Source organism: Poecilia mexicana, unplaced genomic scaffold (assembly GCF_051168715.1).
Source record: "Poecilia mexicana isolate PSO_F unplaced genomic scaffold, ASM5116871v1 scaffold_6, whole genome shotgun sequence".
Taxonomy (NCBI): Eukaryota; Metazoa; Chordata; class Actinopteri; order Cyprinodontiformes; family Poeciliidae; genus Poecilia; species Poecilia mexicana.
This window is the reverse complement of record NW_028263375.1, coordinates 7,399,311-7,420,121: the sequence shown is the minus strand read 5'-3', so window position 1 is coordinate 7,420,121 and position 20,811 is coordinate 7,399,311. Positions and strand designations below refer to the sequence as shown.

General features: G+C 38.8%; 1 protein-coding gene across 1 annotated transcript; it reads left to right on the top strand.

Moving 5' to 3' along the window:
* The first annotated feature begins 622 nt into the window (after positions 1-622).
* st3gal2 (ST3 beta-galactoside alpha-2,3-sialyltransferase 2) lies at positions 623-20,599 on the top strand. The gene is made up of 7 exons (XM_014997324.2): positions 623-1,211; positions 8,052-8,111; positions 8,270-8,403; positions 13,016-13,195; positions 13,405-13,450; positions 14,846-14,965; positions 15,050-20,599. Exons 1-7 carry the CDS (start codon positions 816-818, stop codon positions 15,221-15,223), a joined length of 1,110 nt encoding a protein of 369 aa, XP_014852810.2. The 5' UTR covers positions 623-815; the 3' UTR covers positions 15,224-20,599.
* Positions 20,600-20,811: the final 212 nt, after the last annotated feature.

Sequence of the window (20,811 nt, the reverse complement as noted above, 5' to 3'; positions counted from 1 at the left end):
GTTCATCAGTTTTTCAAAGTAAGGAGTAAAAAAACAAAGCAGTTGAAGAAGAGGAGGCTGGTTTTGTTATCCGTGAGGAAGGCCCTCCTCCCCTCCGCTGCTCCTCCCTCTCTCCTCTGATCCAGCAGCTCTCCTTTGCTCCAGTGCAGAGACGAAGCGCAGCGGAGCGCAGCATGCACCCCGGACAGACTCTCTGCATCCGTCCGCCGGCTCTCCCTGCAGCCGCACGCTGCCGGTAATCCCGCACCGCAGCGCACCGCGGGATGAAGACTGAAACCCGAGCGAGTTTAAACCGGAAATAAACGAGTGGATGAAGGATAAAGCCGCGTCTGGACGGACTTTGGAGGCAGTCGGGTTGCAGCTGCCTGAGATTCAGCGGAGACGGAGCATCTGTGAGCGCGTGCCTGTCGGCGGTGGCAGATTTTGATATGGGCGCTTGCCCAAGGCGGCATCAGAAAGGGGCGGCACAACCAAGAACTTGAGAATATAATATCTTATCCATCAGTAGTCCCCGAGAAACGGCTTCTATGTATGTTTAGTTGCGCTAGCTTCCCTTAGGCGGTACATTATCTGCTTTCTGATTTAACAACAAAAAATAAAAAAAATAGTTTGGAGTGCGGCAGGAGGAGGGGCTTGCCAAAGAACCACAGCTGGTTGTCGGACGGGTTACAGTGGCAGGCCCAGGGGTGGGGGCATGGCCGTGGGGGGGCCGCATCCCGTCCTCCACGCTTCACCGTGACAGAGGCTTCGGCTGGGGGTCATGGAGCTGGGGCTCTCCACGGGGGGCCCCCAGACTCTCAGAGCTCCGCCCCTGGATGAGCGGAGGGGCGGCGGCGGCGGCCGGCGGCGGTGGGGACAAACCAGGCAAAGTGAGATGCTCCCGCAGACTGTGGCTCCTCCTGGGATCGCTGGCGCTCGTCTTCCTCACCTCGCTGTTCCTGTCCGTGTCGCTGCGTGGCGGCGTCAGCTTCGGCTACCTGGAGCCGCCCGGCTGGGAGGAGTCCAGGCGGGTGAAGCTGGTGCCCAGCTACGTGGGCGCGCACCGGCTGTCGCCCCCCGAAACGCCTCAGCAGAAAACATGTGCCTGCAACAGCTGCGTCGGAGACCCCGGAGTCTCGGACTGGTTTGACGAAAACTACGACCCGGATATTTCTCCGGTCTGGACCAGGGACAACATCCAGCTGCCGCCGGACGTCTACTACTGGTGGGTGGTAAGTAACCACATTTATTACTCCATTTAAAACTTAAATCTGAAAATTTACACCGCAAAAACACAGCATCTTAGTAACTTTGGTCCAATTTCACTGGCAGATTTTTTCACTTATAATGCATTTTTCCCATGTCGTAAGTTAAATAATCTGCCAGTGGAACAATAACTTTTTCATTAGTATTAAAACATTATTGACTTAAAACAATTGACTATATCTGAAAAGTTAGTTTAGTCTTATTTCAAGTATGATATACCCTAGACAAAAATACTTGGTAAAATTGTGTTTGAAAATCCATCAAAGTTTAGTTTTTTTTTCTTGAACAAGTCCAGAAATTTAAAAAACAACATTTTACCAAGTATTTTTGTTCTGGTTTCTAGTGTAAATATCCTGGTACAATTGAAATAAAACTAGACTAACTTAGCAAGAAATAAGAGCTTGTTTTATGACAATAATTATTAAAAAGTACGAGTTGCACTGGCAGATTTTTTTTCCTTGTAACATGGAAAAATGTTTTGTTATAAAATAAATAATCTGCCAGTCGTTCTCAGACTTTTGATGATAATACCGATTAGATTTTACAGGGTGTATTAATTCAGCTGATGTAAAGGAGAATCTGCTAACTGATGCAAGAACCAGAGTCTCATAAAACGCTGAGTCACCATTTAGTCGGTGGTTTGCTTGTATCTGGAGGTCAGGGAGAGACGGGAGCTCTGGGTGTCTGCTGGGAAGAACGGCTGAGTGATGGAGCTGCAAACAGGGCTGAGGTTTTTACTCAGTTATAGAAACAATGTTTTGCTTCAGTTTAATTTAAAACTATAACAGGGACGTTGTTACAGTGTTTTCTTTGTCTTTGAGTCTGATGGTTTTATTAATATGGGTTTACATTTGTAAAGCTACAAAATAAAAAATTAACAACAATAATTTGAGTTATTTAGATTGTCATAGGAGAAAAAAATGGGGTTAATTAATGTTATTCATTAATTTATAAATGTTAGAATTCCAAACTTAATATTTAGTTATCAAGCTAAATATTTAGCAACATATAAGCTAAGTATTTAGTTAGCAAGCAAAGATGTTTAGTTATCAAGCAAAATATTTACCTTTGACCTAAATATTTGTTAGCAGGACAAAATATTTAGTTTGCAAACTAAATATTCAACTTCAATTAAATAATTAGCTTTACAGTTAAAGATTTAGTTATCAAGTTAAATATTTAGCTAACAAACTAGTATTATATTTAGTTAGCAAACTAAATATTTGACTTTGACTAAATATTTAGCTACCAATGTTAATATTTAGTTACCAAGCTAACAAAATACTTTGCAAGCTGAATATTTACTTGGAGCTAAATATTTAGTTCAGAAACTAAATATTTAGCTAGCAGGTAATCAATCAATCAATCAATCAATCAATCAATCAATCAATCAAATTGTATTTGTATAGCACATTTCAGCAGCAAAGCAGTTCAAAGTGCTTTACATCATTACAAACAAAACACAGAGTCATGTAACATTGAATAAACATAAAAAAACAGCTTTAACTAAAAAAATGTGGCCCTAATGGCACAAAGTTTGCATGAACATCTTAGATGAGCCATTTTTGTTTCTGTACAAGCACATAAAAAACAAACATCTCACATTAAGAACAGTTGATAAAAGAAAATGTGGTAACACTTTATTTGAAGGGGGGTGAATAAGACTGTCATGACACTGTCATTAACATGACATAACATGTCATGAACATCAATAAGCCTTCATGAATATTTATGACTGTTGTCATAAAGCGTCATTCGGTAAATTATGACTCTTTTAATACAAAGTTGACATTATTCAAAATGTCTTTGTTACGACAACTTGACATTAACCAAGAAATCATTACTGTTATAAATTTGTTATAAAAGTATTAATGATTGCGCTTTAAAAATTAAGTAACTTTATGTTATTAAAGGTAAAGTTTAAACAGTAATGAATATTCAATAATAAATAATAAGTAATAAATATTCATGAAGGCTTATTCATGTTCATGACAGGTGTTATGTCATGTTTATGACAGTGTCATGACAGTCTTATTCAACCCCCTTCAAATAAAATGTTACAGAAAAGGTTAAAACGGTACTAAATGCCAGAGTGAGGGATGTGATATGAGTTAAAGTGCGTTAACTTTGTCCACCATCCAGCACAGACACTGCAGGCGCAGGAAATGGCATGCCTGAGTCTGTCTAAAGATAACAAAATCTTCTTAGCAGCTCCTCTAAAGCTCACCGATTAACAGCTTTCTCTTTGTTTGTTTGTTTGCCACCGGCTGAGCACCACACATAATCCCACATAAAACTATTACAGACTAAACATGCAACATAGAACATGGAAAACCTGCGAGCCTTTGGAATACAGCGAGGTGGTGGACTCCCGAACTCTGAACTCTGAACAGCTTTCAGATTCTTTATGTGGAGCTCAGCAGATCAAGTCTCGGCTTTTCCTCCATCCCCGTCACGCTCTCACCAGTCGCTCTCTGCTGCGGTTTTTAATGTAGCATAAACACACTGAACAAACAAATTACTAACTTTTAAAAGTCACACTGTGTGGTTCAGACTGTGGAGGGAGTCAGAGAGACCCGACGTTTGCACCCGGAAAACATGCAAACGGCAGGCAGAAAGTTCTCAGGCGGCTCAAACCGGACTTTCTTCCTGCAGGATCAATCAGAAATCAATAACATTTTATGTGATTGTTTGTTTTTACATTAGGGGTTTACTTACTTTTAAATGCATCTGTAAAATGCAAAAATTTGGAGAGGCCTATTAACCTGACAGTCATGTTTTTGGATTGTGGGAGGAAACCGGAGTACCCGGAGAAAACCCACGCATGCACAGGGAGAACATGCAAACTCCATGCATAAAGACCGGGGCCGGGAATCGAACCCAGAACCTTCTTGCTGCAAGGCAACAGCTCTACCAACTGTGCAGCCCACCAAACTTATCAATAAATAATTTTTTATGTTGTTTTTGTTGTTTGTTAATTTCATTTTTGTTGCTGTTATTAATTCTCTGGTTGTTTAGTTTGCAGATCAAACTAAACATCTACAAACATATTTTTGTTAGTCTGTAATGTTTGACCTATATACACTAATAGGTGAATAAATAAAATATTTAGTTTGCTGGCTAAATATTTTGTCCCACTAACAAATATTTGACCTACATAGCAATAATATGTTACTGTTTATTTAGCAAAAGAAAAAAAAGCTTATTCTGAGTAAAAAAAAAAAAAAAAAAGAAGAAAAAATTTTTCAGTAAAAGCTTGTTGGGTTGGATATAAATTATTTTACTTTTTTATTTTAGTAGCTGGTACGTTTACTGTTAACTCAAAGAAATAAAACAAGTTTATATTCATTTAGAAACAACAACACTAATGTTTTAACTCAGGACGAGTTCAGAAATCAGTATTTGGTGGAATAACCAGGAGGTTTTCAGTGAGGTTCAGTGCAGTGGGCATTTTTTCCAAAGCTGTATAACTCAGAAACCTTGTGGTGAGAATTTACTTCTTAACTCTAGAAGCAGCCGCTGCAGCATAAATACCGTCTCTGACACCTCAAAGCTCCTCTGAGCGCTTCATGTTCGTGCGTTTGGCCCGTGGCGGCGCGGCCGCCTCCATGAGGGATGAAACTTCATCAGGACTCCAGCTTAAAGGGACGAGTACATCATAATCACCTGCTCATCTTCACTCGCTGCCGAGCCAAGCAACCGTCCAACGAGGACGACATGCTCCATTTGTGTTCCTGCCAGTGGATGGAGGGAGAAAAAAGCAACACGGAGGAACGATGGGAACAGACAAGAAGCACATCCCAACCGTGTATGGAGGACCAAACCTGGCATAATTACAAATAAAGGCAGAATTCCCCCCCTGGGCCCCTTTTTTTCTTATACATGCATGTCAAGAAATTTTCTTTTGCGTTTTCCTTATACATGCATTGTTCTTTTAAACAAGCATGTTTAAGGAAAATGCAAAAGAAAATATGTAAATTTCTTTGCAAAATTGCATGAATGAGGAAAAGGGAAAACAAGGAAAAGAAAAAAAAAGTACATACATTTCTCGAAAACAAATGAGTAAGGAAAGGGGAAATATATATTTTTTTCTTTTTGTAATTATGTCAGGTTTGGTCCTCCATAACCATTTAACATGATAAAAAAAACGTTAGGATGAATAGATGCAGAGGAAAAGCTGTAACAAAAACCATTTTTGAATTTTTACATTGTAAACACAAAATCTTACTAATTGTCTAGTTTTAGTGCAAACATCTTATAAACAATACTAACTTAAAAGTAACTTTTCATGAAGGAATAGAAGCTTATTTTAGGTTAATGCTGATGAAAAATGACTCGTTCCACTGGCAGATTATTTCACTTATAACTTGGGAAAAATGTCCTGTTATAAGTGAAATAATCTGCCAGGGAAAATGAGTCATTTTTCATCAATATTAAGGAATTATTGACCTAACAGAAGCTCAGATATGTAGCTAAAAAGTCACTTCTGAGTTAATTTTGTCTTATTTCAAGTATACAAAGACATTGGAAGTAGAAACTAAAATTGCTTGGTAAGATTTTGTTTTTGCAGGTGCAGTTCTCCAAACGCCACTGTTCAAACTTAAATCCAATTATTTTTCTTTTATCTCTATTTGTAACCTGCTGTAAATCAAACCCCATTTCCCAAATTATCTACTTGTACTTCAGATTTTTGGGTGAGGATTTATGGGCCCTTTTCTGTTCAGCAGTGACCCGACCCACAGCAGATCGCCACCGCTTCGAACAATAAATCCATTTTGACTTAACTGGAGTTAATGGATGACTGGGAGGGAGAACTGGTTAGAGACCTAAAATGAAAAATTAACTGGCTGCTGCTCTGCGCTTCTGCTGCAGCCCGACAGAAAGCAGAGGAGGAGGACAAACGTTTGAAGATTTAAACGCCTTCCAGTTACAGCTGCATTACGTAACTCCTATAAAAATATATGATTTTTACATGTTTGTTAAAACTGTCAACATGTGGTGACCTGAGGTGGGCAGAGGACTCAAAACATGTACCGAAGTAAGATTAGCAATACTTCAGCATGTTTTTATTCAAGTAAAAGTAAAAAGTAGCCGTCCAAGAAATTACTCAAGTAAGCGTAAGAAAGTATTTGGTAAAAAGTTTACTCAAGTACTGAGCCGTTTATCCCCCGTCATCAGTGGCCATGCTAACTACATCAGGCTCTGCTGTCAGGAAGAAACCGTAGCGAAGCAGAGGGATGATTGGCAGCACTAAGCTCCGCCTCCTGGCTCTGATTGGTTGTTTCACTGGAAGGACCTCTATGTTTTTTTTCTTCTGAGATTATCTGTTTCACAGCATACTGTCAGGACTTAGCGACAGTTTCAGGAAATATGTAAAAGAAAAAATTATTTATTTTATAAAAGTTACATACTGCAGCTTTAATTATTCCATTTTTTCCCAAATTGTTCATCTGAAATAAACAAACTATAAATCCTAAGGCTGAAATTTTCTCCCTTCATCACTTCAATTTGTCTTCATCCAAGAGTTTATCCAGAAGCCCTAAACAACAACAAACAATCAGCAGGTCTGAATGATTCAATTTAACCAAACTGCTCATTACTGTTTGGTTAAATTGACTCATTTATTCCAAAAGTCTTTGCTAAAATGCAGAAACGGTGAAAGAAAACTAAAAATAATAGGTTTCACTGTTGCTTTCCAGCCATCCAAAAGTCTGAAATATTTTTCACTGAATCAGGAAGATAAGGGAAACAAAGCAACAGGGAGCAGAATAAAGATTACCAGTCACTGATGAGCTGCATGGCGCATTTACATCCCAGAGAGACGACGAAGAGCAGGAGGAGGAGGAGGAACAAAGAGGAAGCGAGGGAAATTAAGGAAAAGGAATTAGACCCGAGTGCTGGGAGACCGACGGAGAGGATGCAAACCTTAGTGAAAGAGATCCGTGTTGGGAGAATCGAGGCCAATGGTGGGTGCAAAGGAAGTGGTGACAAAAGAGTGTGAAATGAAATGAAGATTTCTGTGTGGGAGAAAAGGAAGCGACCGTCATGGAGACGAGGAGGTGCAAAGAAAGTGCATCCTCTACATCCTGAGGTTCTTAAGGTGCCTCAATGAGATAAGAAAAAATCAGCTCCTCTCCAGGGTTTCATGTGGAACCAACACAAAACACGTCGAGTCATTTAATTAAAACACAAACAGTGAAAAACTAAGCAGATTGTCGAACCAGTTTTAACCGGAATTAGTTTTTTCTATTTGATGATTTATTAGGACATTGTAGATGAAACAAAAAAAGAGGACAAAGCTTTCTGCAAATGTGGAAACTTTGAGAATAATCTCAGCAATTTCCTAAAAACAAGGAAATTTCTGAGCTTCATAAGTCGACAACTTGCAAGAAAAAAACTCAAGCATTGAAATAAATCTCAGAAATTTCTTTAAAAAACTTTGAAATTTTTGAGTTTCTAAAAGCAGCTGAAAGTAGTTAATGACTTATCACAGGAACAAACTTATTCATGTGTGATTTTAATAAAATATTTACTCTGGAAACTGGATCAAAATTATTTGGTAAGATTTTATGTTTTTGCATTGCAGGGACAATTAAATTAAGGATTAAGTGAGAAACTTTGCAGAGTTCAGTATTTACAGCTTTGTAAAATGTAGAATTTTCAAAATAAAGCTCATAGATACCCTTTCATTAAAGAGCCTTGGTTTCCATAGAAGTCTAGATTCAGCATTTTTTTTAACTAAGCACTTTGTCCCTAATTTAGCTCCATATATTTACTCTAACCAAGGCCTTTGGATGTTTCTGCAGATGTTGCAGCCGCAGTTTAAACCCCACAACATCCAGCAGGTGCTGCTGAGACTCTTCCAGGTATTTTATCTTTATTTTGTTCCTTAATGTCAGTAATATTAGGAAGCGCCATGATGTGGAGAGGACGTGTTGGACATTAGATGTGTGTCCTGCCAGCCTTGTTGCTAACTTCCTGTGAATGTTTTGAGGATGGATGTGATCATGACCGTCTGCCTCAGGTGATTCCCGGACGGTCGCCATACGGCTCGTGGGATCCGGGGCGCTGCCTGCGCTGTGCCGTGGTGGGAAACTCCGGAAACCTCCGCGGCACCGGATATGGGGCGGCCATCGACGGGCACGACTACATCATGAGGTGAGGCGCGTTAGATCAGAAGCTAAAGGAAGGAAGATGGAGAGGAAAACAGACAGGAGTCATTAATATCCAACGTGTTTTCAGGGAAATATGTGGTTACTAAGTGGGTGGAGTACCTAAAACTCGTACTACAGTGAGAGCAGCACGACTTCAATGTATTTTTTTGTCTCGAGTAAAAGAAAATAGGTATTTGGTAAAAAGACGACTCAAGTACTGAATAACTGTTCAAAAACATCACTCATTTAATATTCAAACAGACCAAATTATACATTTATGTGGAAATTTGGATATTTTAAAGACTAAAATAAGAAATAACATAATTACAAAGCAACAAAATCACACAAAAGAAAAGTTTTTCCAAATCAATTTCTTTAAATATAAAATGCATAAAACTTTAAAGGGTAGTATTATGTATTTTTATGTATTTTCCAGGCACAAAATGCCATTTTATAACACAATCAAGTAACTACATTAACTTCAGTTTCTTAAAAAAATGCTATATTTGTCTTTGTAATGCAACACCTTGAGATTGGGTCTCTGTCTCTTTAAAAATCCTGCCGTTTCTGAAACTCTGCCTTCAGGTCTGTGTCGGTCTGGTGAATATTTGGTTAAAACATGTTTGTTTTTCATTCAGTGGGTAGCGAATCCTGAAATTTTAAGTAAAAGTAGAGATACTTTATAATAAAATTACTCAAGTAAAAGTAAAAAGTACAGTAAAATTACTCAAAGTATTTTTTTTTTCAAAAGTTACTTAAGTAAACATAGCTAGTTGCTATCAGACTCAGCTGAGCTGCAGGCAGCTGATGTATCTGATGTTCAGTTCAGTCTCACTGTTTGACGCTGTGCTGCTCTCAGCTCTCTGATTGGCTGGCAGTGGTCACCTGACCTGCGTGGTTGCCACAAAGAGCGTTATGTCCTGAAAGCATTCATTCAGATGTGCAAACTGAGGCACAGAAGGCTTTCTGTTGCACTGATTGTTCTGGAAAATCAGACTCTAATTCATGGTGCTTCCTGCTGTTTGAACTAATAACAGGCTAAAAATGCGGGATCAGTCCGTTTAAAGAAAACTTCTGCTCCAACAGCTGTAGAAATGATTAAAGGTGACCTATAATGCTTCCTCTAACAGGAAGGGATAGGTCTTTAATAAAACATGTTCATTATTTTTTATGCACAAAATGATTCTTAGATAATGAGATTTTATTCTGCTTTAGTTTTGCCTACTTTGGGCTCCTTTCAGAATGAGCCGCTTTAGGGCCACTGTCACTTTAAATCCAAATTAGCCTCTGCTGGCCACGCCCCCAAATCAACGTCTACATTCACACATGAAAATGACTGCAAACAGATGCACAATTATTCAACTGAACATCTTTGAAAAACATTAGTAGAGCCTCCTGCTCAACCAACAAGAATGCAGTATGTGGTTTCTGGATGGTAAGTCAACAAAGCTCTTATCTTTTCCAGCAGCCATTGTACAACACATACAGTTGTATGTGTTGTACTTCTTCTATTGGTGCCAGTTGCCAACTGGAGCATCAAACAGTAGGAACGCGAGTCTAAACATGCAAATTAGTGTTTGGTTAACCTTCTGAATCTCCTCAAGAAGCCTGTCTCACAGAGAGTGAGGTCAAACATAACGGTTGTTTACATCAGCTGGGTCTGAAAGCACTCAGTTAGACAGAGGAAGATATGAAGATGCCATTTTAATTTGCTCCGGGGTTAAATAACAGCACAAGCAGCTGGTATTTGGTGTTATTAGGATCAATTACAGCTGGATTCTCTCTGGAGCTGCGTGGGCAGCTTTCATCTCTTCTTTTCGCTGGTTGGGATTTGTTGTTCATTTGTTTTCTGAGCTTCAGCTCGGCCACAGCACTCCACCAACCACACGCCTCAGTTCACTCTCTGCACAATCATCTCTTTTGTTCCTACTATATCTCCGAGTGCGCTCGGTGCAAGTTTTATATTCCTAACTTTAGCTCCCCTTGCTCAGACAAAAATATTCTTCCTGCAGACAGTGACTCACATCCAGGGCTTTGTGAACGCCGTCTCATGTCAGCAGACAGAGCGGAGCGACTCAGAGGCAGACAGATGTCATGCTGGGGAAAATATTCCTGTTTCTGTGGATCTACTGTTGGAAAACAGTGAGAGCTCTAAAACTAACAGTAACTCAGTCAGGACTCTACGGAGGAGTTTGGATGTTTCTGTACAGTTTGTGGCGTTTAATAAATGTTCACTGTTTCTTTCCTTCCCCTGAAAGTTTCATATTCCTGTTCGATTCCTAGAGATGCTACATTATTTTTATAAATGTCTATTTCAGCAAATTTATTGTCATTCCTAAAGAATCACATTTTCGATCTGTTTTAAATTTTAACATAAAGAAATCATAAAACCTTAGCAGAAAAGGAGATGGGTATGTTTCCTTCTGTGGGATGTTGAAATGTATCGAACATGATAAAACAAAATGCATCTAAAAGATTCTGTCTTGGGACATCAGTTCTATAAATAAAAAAAACTGCTTAGACAAGAATTATTAAAGCATTACCAAATGTATATTTAAAAACCCAAATCTGATTTTTTTTTTCACATCGGTCTGACTTTTCAGCCCCAAATATTCAATTTTTTTCTCTTTTCTATGTATGTGAGACTAAATCAGATATCAGATTGTTTTCAAGGGGTCTGCTGTCAGAATGTCGAGTCGCATTTTATCCGATGTTTACGTCATCGACGTGAGACATTCGTCATTATTCTGCACCAGAAGGAGCAGAAATCGCAGTAAATCTGGATGTAAACACACATCACATCATTTTTCCATAAAACGTTTTTGCAGCAGGTAGTTTGTCAGCCATATCGAAACACTCTTTAGGCGTCACACGAGTCACGTGATCAACAGCCGGTTGTTATGGTTACTACTGGCGGAAACGATAAAAGAAGACGACAGGAAGTGGTAGGATGATGATTTGTTTTTGTTCTGAACTCTCGCAGCATCACAGAGTTCATAACAAGTTGTGTGTAATTCCAATGTGTTCTGTAAAATCGCAGACTACAATTTCACCAAATGGCTTGTCGGCCACCGACGTCTCCTCTGATTGGCTGATAGATGATGAGCGCGAGCGCCATGGGTGAATTATGAATATAACTCGTAAACTGTTTACATCCGTCGCTGCCTTGATTTTTAGTGACTCATTACGTGATAAAGCTTATTCAAGTGTGAGTTTAATTTTATTTCTGATTTAATGGAAACACTGCAATTCCGAAATTTTGTTTTTTAGACATTAGCTGAATACAAACAAAGATTTGCGCACATTTGTAGTAGAAACGCTGCTACTGAAGCATAATGTAATCGAAAATAAGACTAATATTCCCTGTAACCAGTATGAATGTGTGTGCAGCTGTGAGTGAAAGCCTGCTGATGCCTGCAGGAGCTTTAGTTAATTTTGCACTTCTCGATTTTTAGCTGTGATTACATATTTGCACGGCAGTAAAGCATCTCTTCTTCTATTTTTACACTCTGCATGACAAGCAGTTTTATTGTTTTGTGGTAGCAGGTGCAGAAAGATGTCTTCAATGATAAATATCTTTAAAACACAGCCAGATGTAGCTGTACACATCAGACAGCTCAGACTTATTGCTATTTTTCTCAGCAGAATCTTGCAGAACAAATTTAGCTTAGGTTTGCTTACGTGCACGTTAACTCCACTAAGCATGCTGTTGAACACTGCAGCATATTTAAACAGTTTCCTGGTTTTTGTATACTACTTATTTGTTTTTATTATTATTCATTCTTTGTGTAGACCTTACTTTACTGCTGAAAATATGTCTATGTAGGGACTCATGAAGAATTTGTTTTTATGTTCTGCTTATCTTTTGAGGGCTTACATGACTGCAAACATGTCAGGTTTTTTTTTTTTTCATTAGAAACTGGTTAAGTCCATCTAAAATGCAAAATTCTTGTTTTACTTCAATTTTGGTCTGAATTACCTCTAAAAACAGCCTAAGCTCTTAAAAAACAGACAAAAACATTAAGTTAATGTTTTTTGGTGTATGAAAAATTAACCGTTTCAAATGTAACGTCACAATTCAGCAGGTATTGCAGCAAACCCAGCAAAGTTCCGCGTTACCTAGCAACCCCAGCAGAGTTCCGCCGTTACCTAGCAACCCAAGCAGAGCTCTAGCACCTTTGGTCAGCTGGTTTTACTGCTGTATGTGCTGCATGGTGGCTGCTGGAAAAGACAAGTATTTTGCTGTTAACTCATTGTTCAGAAACTACTTGCTGCATTCTTATTTGTTGTGTAGGAGGCTCCACTTCTGCCTTTCAAAGATGTACGGTTGTATAATTACACATCTGTTTGCAACCATTTTCACGTATGATTGTAAAGGCTGAGTTGAGGGGGTGTGGCCAGCAGCAGCTTATTTGGATTTAAAGTGACAAGAGGCCCTAAAACAGCCAAAGTCTCATTACCTAAGAATGATTTTGTACATATAATGTATTGAAAATGTTTTGTGGAACCAATAGATCCATCCTAACCTGTTCAAGGAAGCATCAAAGGTCACCTTTAAAGCCAAAGGTGGTTTGAGAAACTCCCCTGATGCTCCTCTTTTCCTCTCTCTCCCCCAGGATAAATCTGGCCCCCACTGTGGGCTACGAGGACGACGCCGGCAGACGCACCACGCACCACTTCATGTACCCAGAGAGCGCCAAAAACCTGGCGGCCAACGTCAGCTTTGTCCTGGTTCCCTTCAAAACGCTGGACCTGGTCTGGATCACCAGCGCTCTGTCCACCGGCCAGATCCGATTGTAAGCATCACAGATGTGCATGAGCCTGGATTAATAAAACAAACAGGAATGTAGTTCATAAGGCCTCCATTAGCCGTCGGGGTGCAGTAAACACAGACACACGTTCTGTTTGCACCGAGAGGCTGCAAAGAGGCTGAGAGATTAGCGATCCGTCAATCATCCAGTAATCAAATAAAGTTTATCTCTCTGTGTGGTTTCTCTCTCTGCAGCACTTACGCTCCAGTGAAGCAGTTCCTCCGTGTGGATAAAGACAAGGTTCGTCTGGCCATTTCGACAAAGTGACCCTGCGCCACCAATAAACCCCCTTCCCCATTGTTGACGAGGGATTACAAACCCTGCCTTTGTTGTCACTAATCTCCAGCTCGCAGTTTAATCTGTAAAATAAATAAACAAACTCCTCTTTGTGTGGAGGAGCTGAGGCATCTTCGCCCCGGTCAGACTGGCAGCATCTTTGAGAGTGACCTAGAAATAAAGAATTTGAGGATTTACTCCTGCACTGTGCAGCTCTGAGCAGTCTAAAGCTCCTTCTGTTGGGACTCAGCATCACCAGGAGGTAGCAGAATATTTTATAATCACCTTTTATCTATTCCTGCAACAAACAGTTAAATTAGCAATCAATTATTTAGATGATTAATCTGGTAAAAAAAAATTACACATTCTGCAACTTTTTTCATTTATCCACATAAGCTTATTAGAAATACACAAATATGTAAAGAAATAATTTAACTTCTTTTGTAAATAAGGAAATAAACATTTTATTGCCTAAAATGCAGTAATAGAAAATTACTTGGGTGAACTAATTTTTGCATTAATATTCATAGAGCCAGGAGGTTTTATTTTTTACAGGATTCAAACCAGGTGAAACTAAAATGATGCTGCTTTTGGAGTTCTGGGTAGAAAATGTTTATTTTTTATTATCTTAAATTCAAAATGTCTGTATTTTTGTACAGTTTTTGCTTTATTACTGGTCAGAATATTTGAACAATTGGCCGTTTTTGAGTCTGTGCTCCTGTTAAACGATTAATCAATCGCTAAATTAGTTGACAATTATTTCAGTAATTGATTAATCATGGTTAATGTTATTAATCGTCCCAACCCTACTTTTAATCCTTTAACTTTTATTCTAATTGTGCCACATTTATCCATTAGCTCTTTATCTCAAATTTGTTTGTGTTTAGTTAGCTTAGCTTTGTTTAGCCTCCTTCAGCTTTAGCGCACTTTGGCCTATCTTTTTTAAAACATTTTTAATGGTATTGAAAGTCCAACCTGATTTAATCACCTCTTTTAATCCCATGTGTCTTTTTTTTTTAATCGCGGGACGTTTCTGTCAGCCAAACGTTTGAGTTGTTCACAGACGGTTTCATTGTGTTGCTGACTAGCGGCTAATATCTGAGTTAGCTCGCTCGCTAGCTAGCTTTTTTGCGTCCATCATGGGTAAGTCCAAATGGATCCCCAGTCATTCTCTGTATTAATTTTTTCGGTCGTAAATTCAATTCAAAGTGGAATTAAAAAGGTCTTCATTTGACTTTTGGAAACATGCAGATATTGCGGCGGTTTAAGAAAGTTTCAAACGATTAAAGTCACAGGAAGCAAAACGGTCAGAAATGAGAACTGGATCAGGATTTTCTAACAGGACTGTTTACATTTCAGGTTCAGATCTTCAATCCGGCTTTCTTTAAATACATCCATGACCGCTGGACCAGGCATCACGGCCGATACCCTTCCACTGGCATGCTGGTCCTGTTTTTCGCTCTTCACGTCTGCGACGAGGTCAGTTCTTTTTTTTCCTCACTTCTCATCGCATTCATCCAGGTTCAACATTTTTCCATCCTGATCCTGACCTTGCACTTCCAGGTGAACGTGTTTGGCTTCGGCGCCGACAGCCGAGGAAACTGGCACCACTACTGGGAGCAGAACCGGTACTCCGGAGAGTTCAGGAAGACGGGCGTCCACGATGCGGACTTCGAAGCGCAGATCATCAAGCAGCTGGCCAAGGCTGGAAAAATCACAGTGTTCACTGGGAAATGACCAGAAAAACGTTGATCAGAAAAACGGATGTCAGTTTGGATCCAAGTTGGAATAAAAGCAAACTGGAAGAGAGTACGATTTTACCGACGGGGTTCGACGAGCAAAACATTTTCCTCTTTGGGAGTCGAGACTCCAATGAGTCTGGAAGGTAAAAATCTTTCACCTTTATTGAGGAAAACAGGAAATCATGGTGGAACAGCAGGATCAATCAGAAAAAGATTAGTAAGGATTATTAAACCCTGACACGAACTATCCTTCACATCCATTCTGCATCTCAGAGGCCGTCGTGTGACTTTGTTTTCCAGCCGTGTGGGAGTATTTTGCTGACAAAGAGCTGTCCTTTAGAATCAAGATCGTGTTTTTGATTTGCCTTAAATTCTCTTTGAGGTGAAACATCCTCGGCACCGCCACACAGCTGTAAGGTCTTCACAAAGCGGCTTGGTAAACAGCGATGAGACCGGCTTTATCGGATTCCACTCTCCCTCACGAAGCCCCCCGGCTCTTCTGTTCACAGAAACACGTTCAGGATTTCAGCTCCTGGAGCCCCTGGTGGAGGAGGCCATCTTGACTGCGTTCTGATCCGGTCCATCAAGGTTTCATTTGGAAGATCTTTGCTCAAATGTTGCTTACAGACCAGATTATGACCCTAAATAAACCCGTCGCCTTCACTGAGCACTCGACCCAGTCCCGGCCCGGCCCTTTAGGAGGCGGAGCCAGCCAGCGCCTTAGCCTTCACCTCTGATGGCGACGTTTGTTTGATCTGTTAGATTTACGCTCAGACTGGATTTACTTTCCACTTCTGCCATGGCCGTTGTGTTTGTTACCCATCATCATGAAGAAAACAACAAAATCAGTAGGTTGGTGTTGGAATGTCAGGATCCTGAAAGAGGAATGCGTTTTGAAATTCCACCATAAACATAAAGTTTTGTTTTTATACAGGCTTCTTTAGGTTTTTTAATCAGACAAGTTTCAACTGATATGACCAAAGTAAATACAAGAAGCAGTTTTGAAATAATGTTTTCATTTATTAACGAAAAGATCTCTAAAACTATCTGTTGTAAACTGAACCCGACTGTTTGTGGCAACAGCTTCGGGATTTTGCCTTGCTGCGGAGCACCTTGGGTTTTAAATTCAGAAACATTGAAGGGTTTTCAAGCATGTTGCTATGGTAATAAAATATGTTATTTAGTAAATGTGAGATATGCCTTTGTGCTGCGTTTGGTCAGCAGTAGTTTGGGCCTTACAGGTTTCTCACGGATGCCATTTTTGTCTGGTTTCTCTTTCATTAGCTGCGTTTCTATTAAACGTGCAATTGCGTAAATTGAAATTACATAAATAAGCTTGCTTAATGCAGATGCGCCAATTTTGATAAAAAGTTTTCAGTTAGGATTAGATGTTTTGTTTGGCTGCAGTGGAATATCTCGGCACACTTGAAATCAGACAAAACCAACGTATTAGTAACTTTTCAGCAAGATATAACAGCTTGTTTTAAGTCAATAATTCCTTCATATTGATGAAAAAGATTATTTCACTTATGACATGAGGAAAATGTCTTGTTAACAGTGAGATAATCTGCCAGTTGAACTCACACTATTTCATCAGTACTTTTGATGAATATTTACACTTGAAACTAGACCAAAATTACTTGGTAAGATTTTGTGTTTTTGCAGTGCAGAATGATTCTACTTTCATTTTTTTCTTTATTCTACTGATATCTATCAAAGTTGGGCCTGGATAGATGTTTTTTCTCTTTAATAAATGAAATTATCATTTGAAAAACTGCTTTTTGTATTGACTCATATCTTTGATCCAAAAATCTGTGGGAAAAAAAGGAAATCTGTAAAGTTTTAGATAAAGAAAGGAAAAGGAACAGTGTTGCTTTCACTTCCAAAAACATCAAATTTTTGTTTGTGTGACTGAGATGAGGGATTAGACTTTGTAATATGTTTTTGCTCTGTGTTTCCTGCGTTGTGCAGGTCCTTTAAGGTGAACTCACACGGACAGATGAAAGCGGCCGTGTTGTTGTTGTTATGTTGTATTTGCTGTAACTCAACATCCTGCTGGTGTTTTTTCCTCCGCACCAGGTTTTCTTAGAGGCTTCATTGCTGAGCTGGACTCATGTTAACAGCTCAATCTCATCATATTGTTTGTGTTTCCTGCGTCTTGTCACTTGCTTTCGTGCCTTGTTCGGCTGCTGGACGTCTGCCGCCCGCAGCCGCTTCATCAGCGACGCACACCTGCCACCTTTCTGTTGTTGTTAGTCTCGCTCACATACACACGTCTAGCTGAGAGCTGTGCCTTCTGAGCTGAACGATTACCCGCGAACGCACCACATGACGTCACACTCTGCCTTCTACTCTCTCGCTGTTGCTAATGGAGACGATGTGAACTCATATCGCGGTCAGTACAAAACTCCTGATTCGGTCTTTGATTTTTCCTTCCAGGTTGCCAGACTTTTTTTTGTTTTTTTTTTTAAGTATTAAAATGTCCAGAATTTTAAAAAAGTTTGAAACATTCAGGCAAAAGAAAAAACGTCCAAATCCAAGGAACGAACCAGTGTCGTCTTTAACAGATAAGTTAGCATAAAAACAGTTTTAAATCGGATCTTTAGGCTCTTTGTTAGCAGGAGCATCTTCTGCTAAATCTAAACAAAATCTTCTAGTTAATATGGAAACACAAACGAGCTGATTTCCAAAAGCTTTAACCATAGTTAACGCTTTGAAACAGACTGGAAATAGGTGAAAGAAGTTTAGCAAAGTCTGAAAAGTTAACAGCAGCATCAATTCTAGTTATGTCGCTCTTATTTTACTTGTTTATAAATAAAAGCACAATTATATTGCTTTAGCTTAGGTTAGCTTAGTTTTGCTCAACCCACCTGTGCTGTGCCCCATGTCTAAATAGCGTAGCATTGGTTAGCTTGTTTTAGCCCAACTAATATTCACTAATAAGAGCTAATTTAAGCATACTCCACTATATTTTGGCTGAATTTAGATTAGTGTGTAGCCTATCTATGCTGTCTTTGCTAGCTTAGCTTGTTTTGCCCAATTATGTTTTATTAGTTAGTTTTAGCTTAGCCTACCCTTTGCCAAGCTACGCTTACACCAGCAAAGTGCTTAGCCAAGGTTTTCTAAATTTACCTTTGCTATAAGCTCACTGTATTATTGAATTGTGATTAGCTACAATGACTGAACTGAAAAAGCAAAAAGCAGCTAAAACCTGCAAGAAAAACATTGAAAAACCTCCAAAAAGTCTGGAAAATTATTGATCAGAACTGATTTCGGAAGAATGAAAGGAAATCAAGGGTTGAATCAGGATTTTTAAAATGGACTCTAATGTGTTTGTTTTTTGACATGAGGCAGTATATTAAGATACTGCAACTCACATGGTCTGATTTCTATGACATGCACAAATAAAACCATTGTAGATAGAAAAAAAGAGTAAATCGCCACCCCAAAAAATTTGAATTTTTTTTTATAAATCTCAAATGTTATTGCAAAAAACAGAATTTTGAGCTTGAAAAGTCAAAACCTAAAATAATTTTAAAAACCTCAAATTTCTGTTTTAAGTAAAACATTTGCTAGAAAATGAAAAATTTTAGATTAATCTCAAATTTTGTAGAATTCTTTTCAGCTAAAAGTAAAATATTTTGACATTTGGAAATATTCTGACTTTTCAAAATTTCCAAGTTTTTTCTAATAAATTTCTGATTGCAAAATTTTAGCTTTCTCTTGCAAATTTTAAACGTTTGAAACTCTTAAGATTTCAGAGGTTTTTTCTTCTAGAAAATTCCTCAAATTAATCTCCAAATTTCACAGTTTTGTCTTGAAATTTAAATATTTTGGAGCTCACATTTTTTCCTGAAAATTTGACATTAGTGATAAAATTTGAGTTTTTCACTTTAAAACTTTCAACTTTTGGAGATCAGAAGTTTTGGCTTTTTTTCTAGAGAATTTCTGAGATTGGTGTCAAAATTTCAGTTTTTTTCTTTTAACTTTTTTTAATTTTGGAGCTCAGAAATTTTAAATTTTTTTCTAGAACTTTTCTGAGATTAATCTGAAAATTTGTGAGTTTTACTCCTTTTTTCCATCTATAACGGCCCTAATATGCCGCCGAACATGTCTGTTCATCAGCAGGGACTTTAGATTAAAATGGAAACATCTGAACTCTCATTCAGCTTCATAATGAAAGTGTTAATTATTCATGACCTCCATGCAGACTTTGAACAACAGGACTCGTTTCTCTGCTAAGGAACCATCTTCAGCTCCTCATCAGCTGCAGCCCAGGATGTGATCAGATGGGGGGAGGAGAGCAGCAGGGTCCCTTCAGTCCAGATCAGGTTCCTCCCTCCCACCGACAGAACATGACACAGATCTGATTCTTCCTCGCAGACGACCCAAAGTAGGTCTTCCCTCCTGCTGTCGGTGTCGACCCACATTTCTCCCTGCAGAAGAGATTCTTCTGGCTGCACAGAACCACAGCGGTGACTAAAAGCTGTGCCTCTTCCTGCAGTTTGGGCCGACTTTATTTAAACTTGAACTGGACTGATTTGTTTTTGAAAATCCTCTTTGTCCTCGGCGTCAGTGAAACTTGGTACTGATATGTTCAGGGTTATTTTTACTCTGCTTCGTCTGGCACATTACGTTCCGAAGGGGATGTCACGGATCGCCTCGGAGTCGGAAATTTCCATTTTCCTGACCTGAAAAAAAATCCCACCGAGGTCATTAATATTCATACTAAGACTGGATAAGAAGAGCGATATGGAAGAACCTGCTCAGTCAGAGCAACGATGAGATTTAAAAAAAAATAAATTTGTCAAAATATCAAACTGTGTATTGGGACTATTTTAGATATATATAAAAAGTAAATTTCTGCCAAAATTCAGAAATTTTCGGATTAATCTCAGACATTTCCTAGAAAAAAAGAGAAACAAGGACGTTTGAGATTGAAGTCAAAAAATTTGCTGAAAAATTTGACATTTTCAGATTTTTCTTTTTTTTTATTTTAGAATTTTTTTTCTGGGTTTCAAAACTCAAAAATTTGAAAAAAAAAAAAAAAAAAACATGTAATTAATGAAAAGAGAATAAAAAACATAAAATTAGATTTTTCTTTACATATTTTGCAGCATCAGCCGACAGAAGCAAATGTTTGGGAATCTTTGGTAAAAACGACTGGAAACGTTTCAGTAGCTGCAGTAAAAGTCAGTTTTTATCGCAGAGCGGTTTTATTCTGTTGACCGTAGAAACCAGGCCCGGTCCGATCCTTTCACATGTTGGAAGCATCAGCACTCATGTATTAACCACTGGAACATCTGTAACGCGTGACTCCATTTTGTTTTTTCTGCTGTTGTGAAAATAAAAACTACATGAAACAAACAAAGCGTCTGGGAATTAATATTTTAGATTATAAAATATTAAAACCAAAAATGTATGCCCGATATCTAAACAAAGAGCAGGTTTTAAGTTTAAAATGAGGAAAAACAAAGAATGGAGGACAAAGGAAGGAAGTAGGACACAAAAAAGACAATGGATGGGCACAACAAAGAGTGAAAGAAGGAAGGACACAAAGAAGAAAGGAATAGAAAGAAAGGA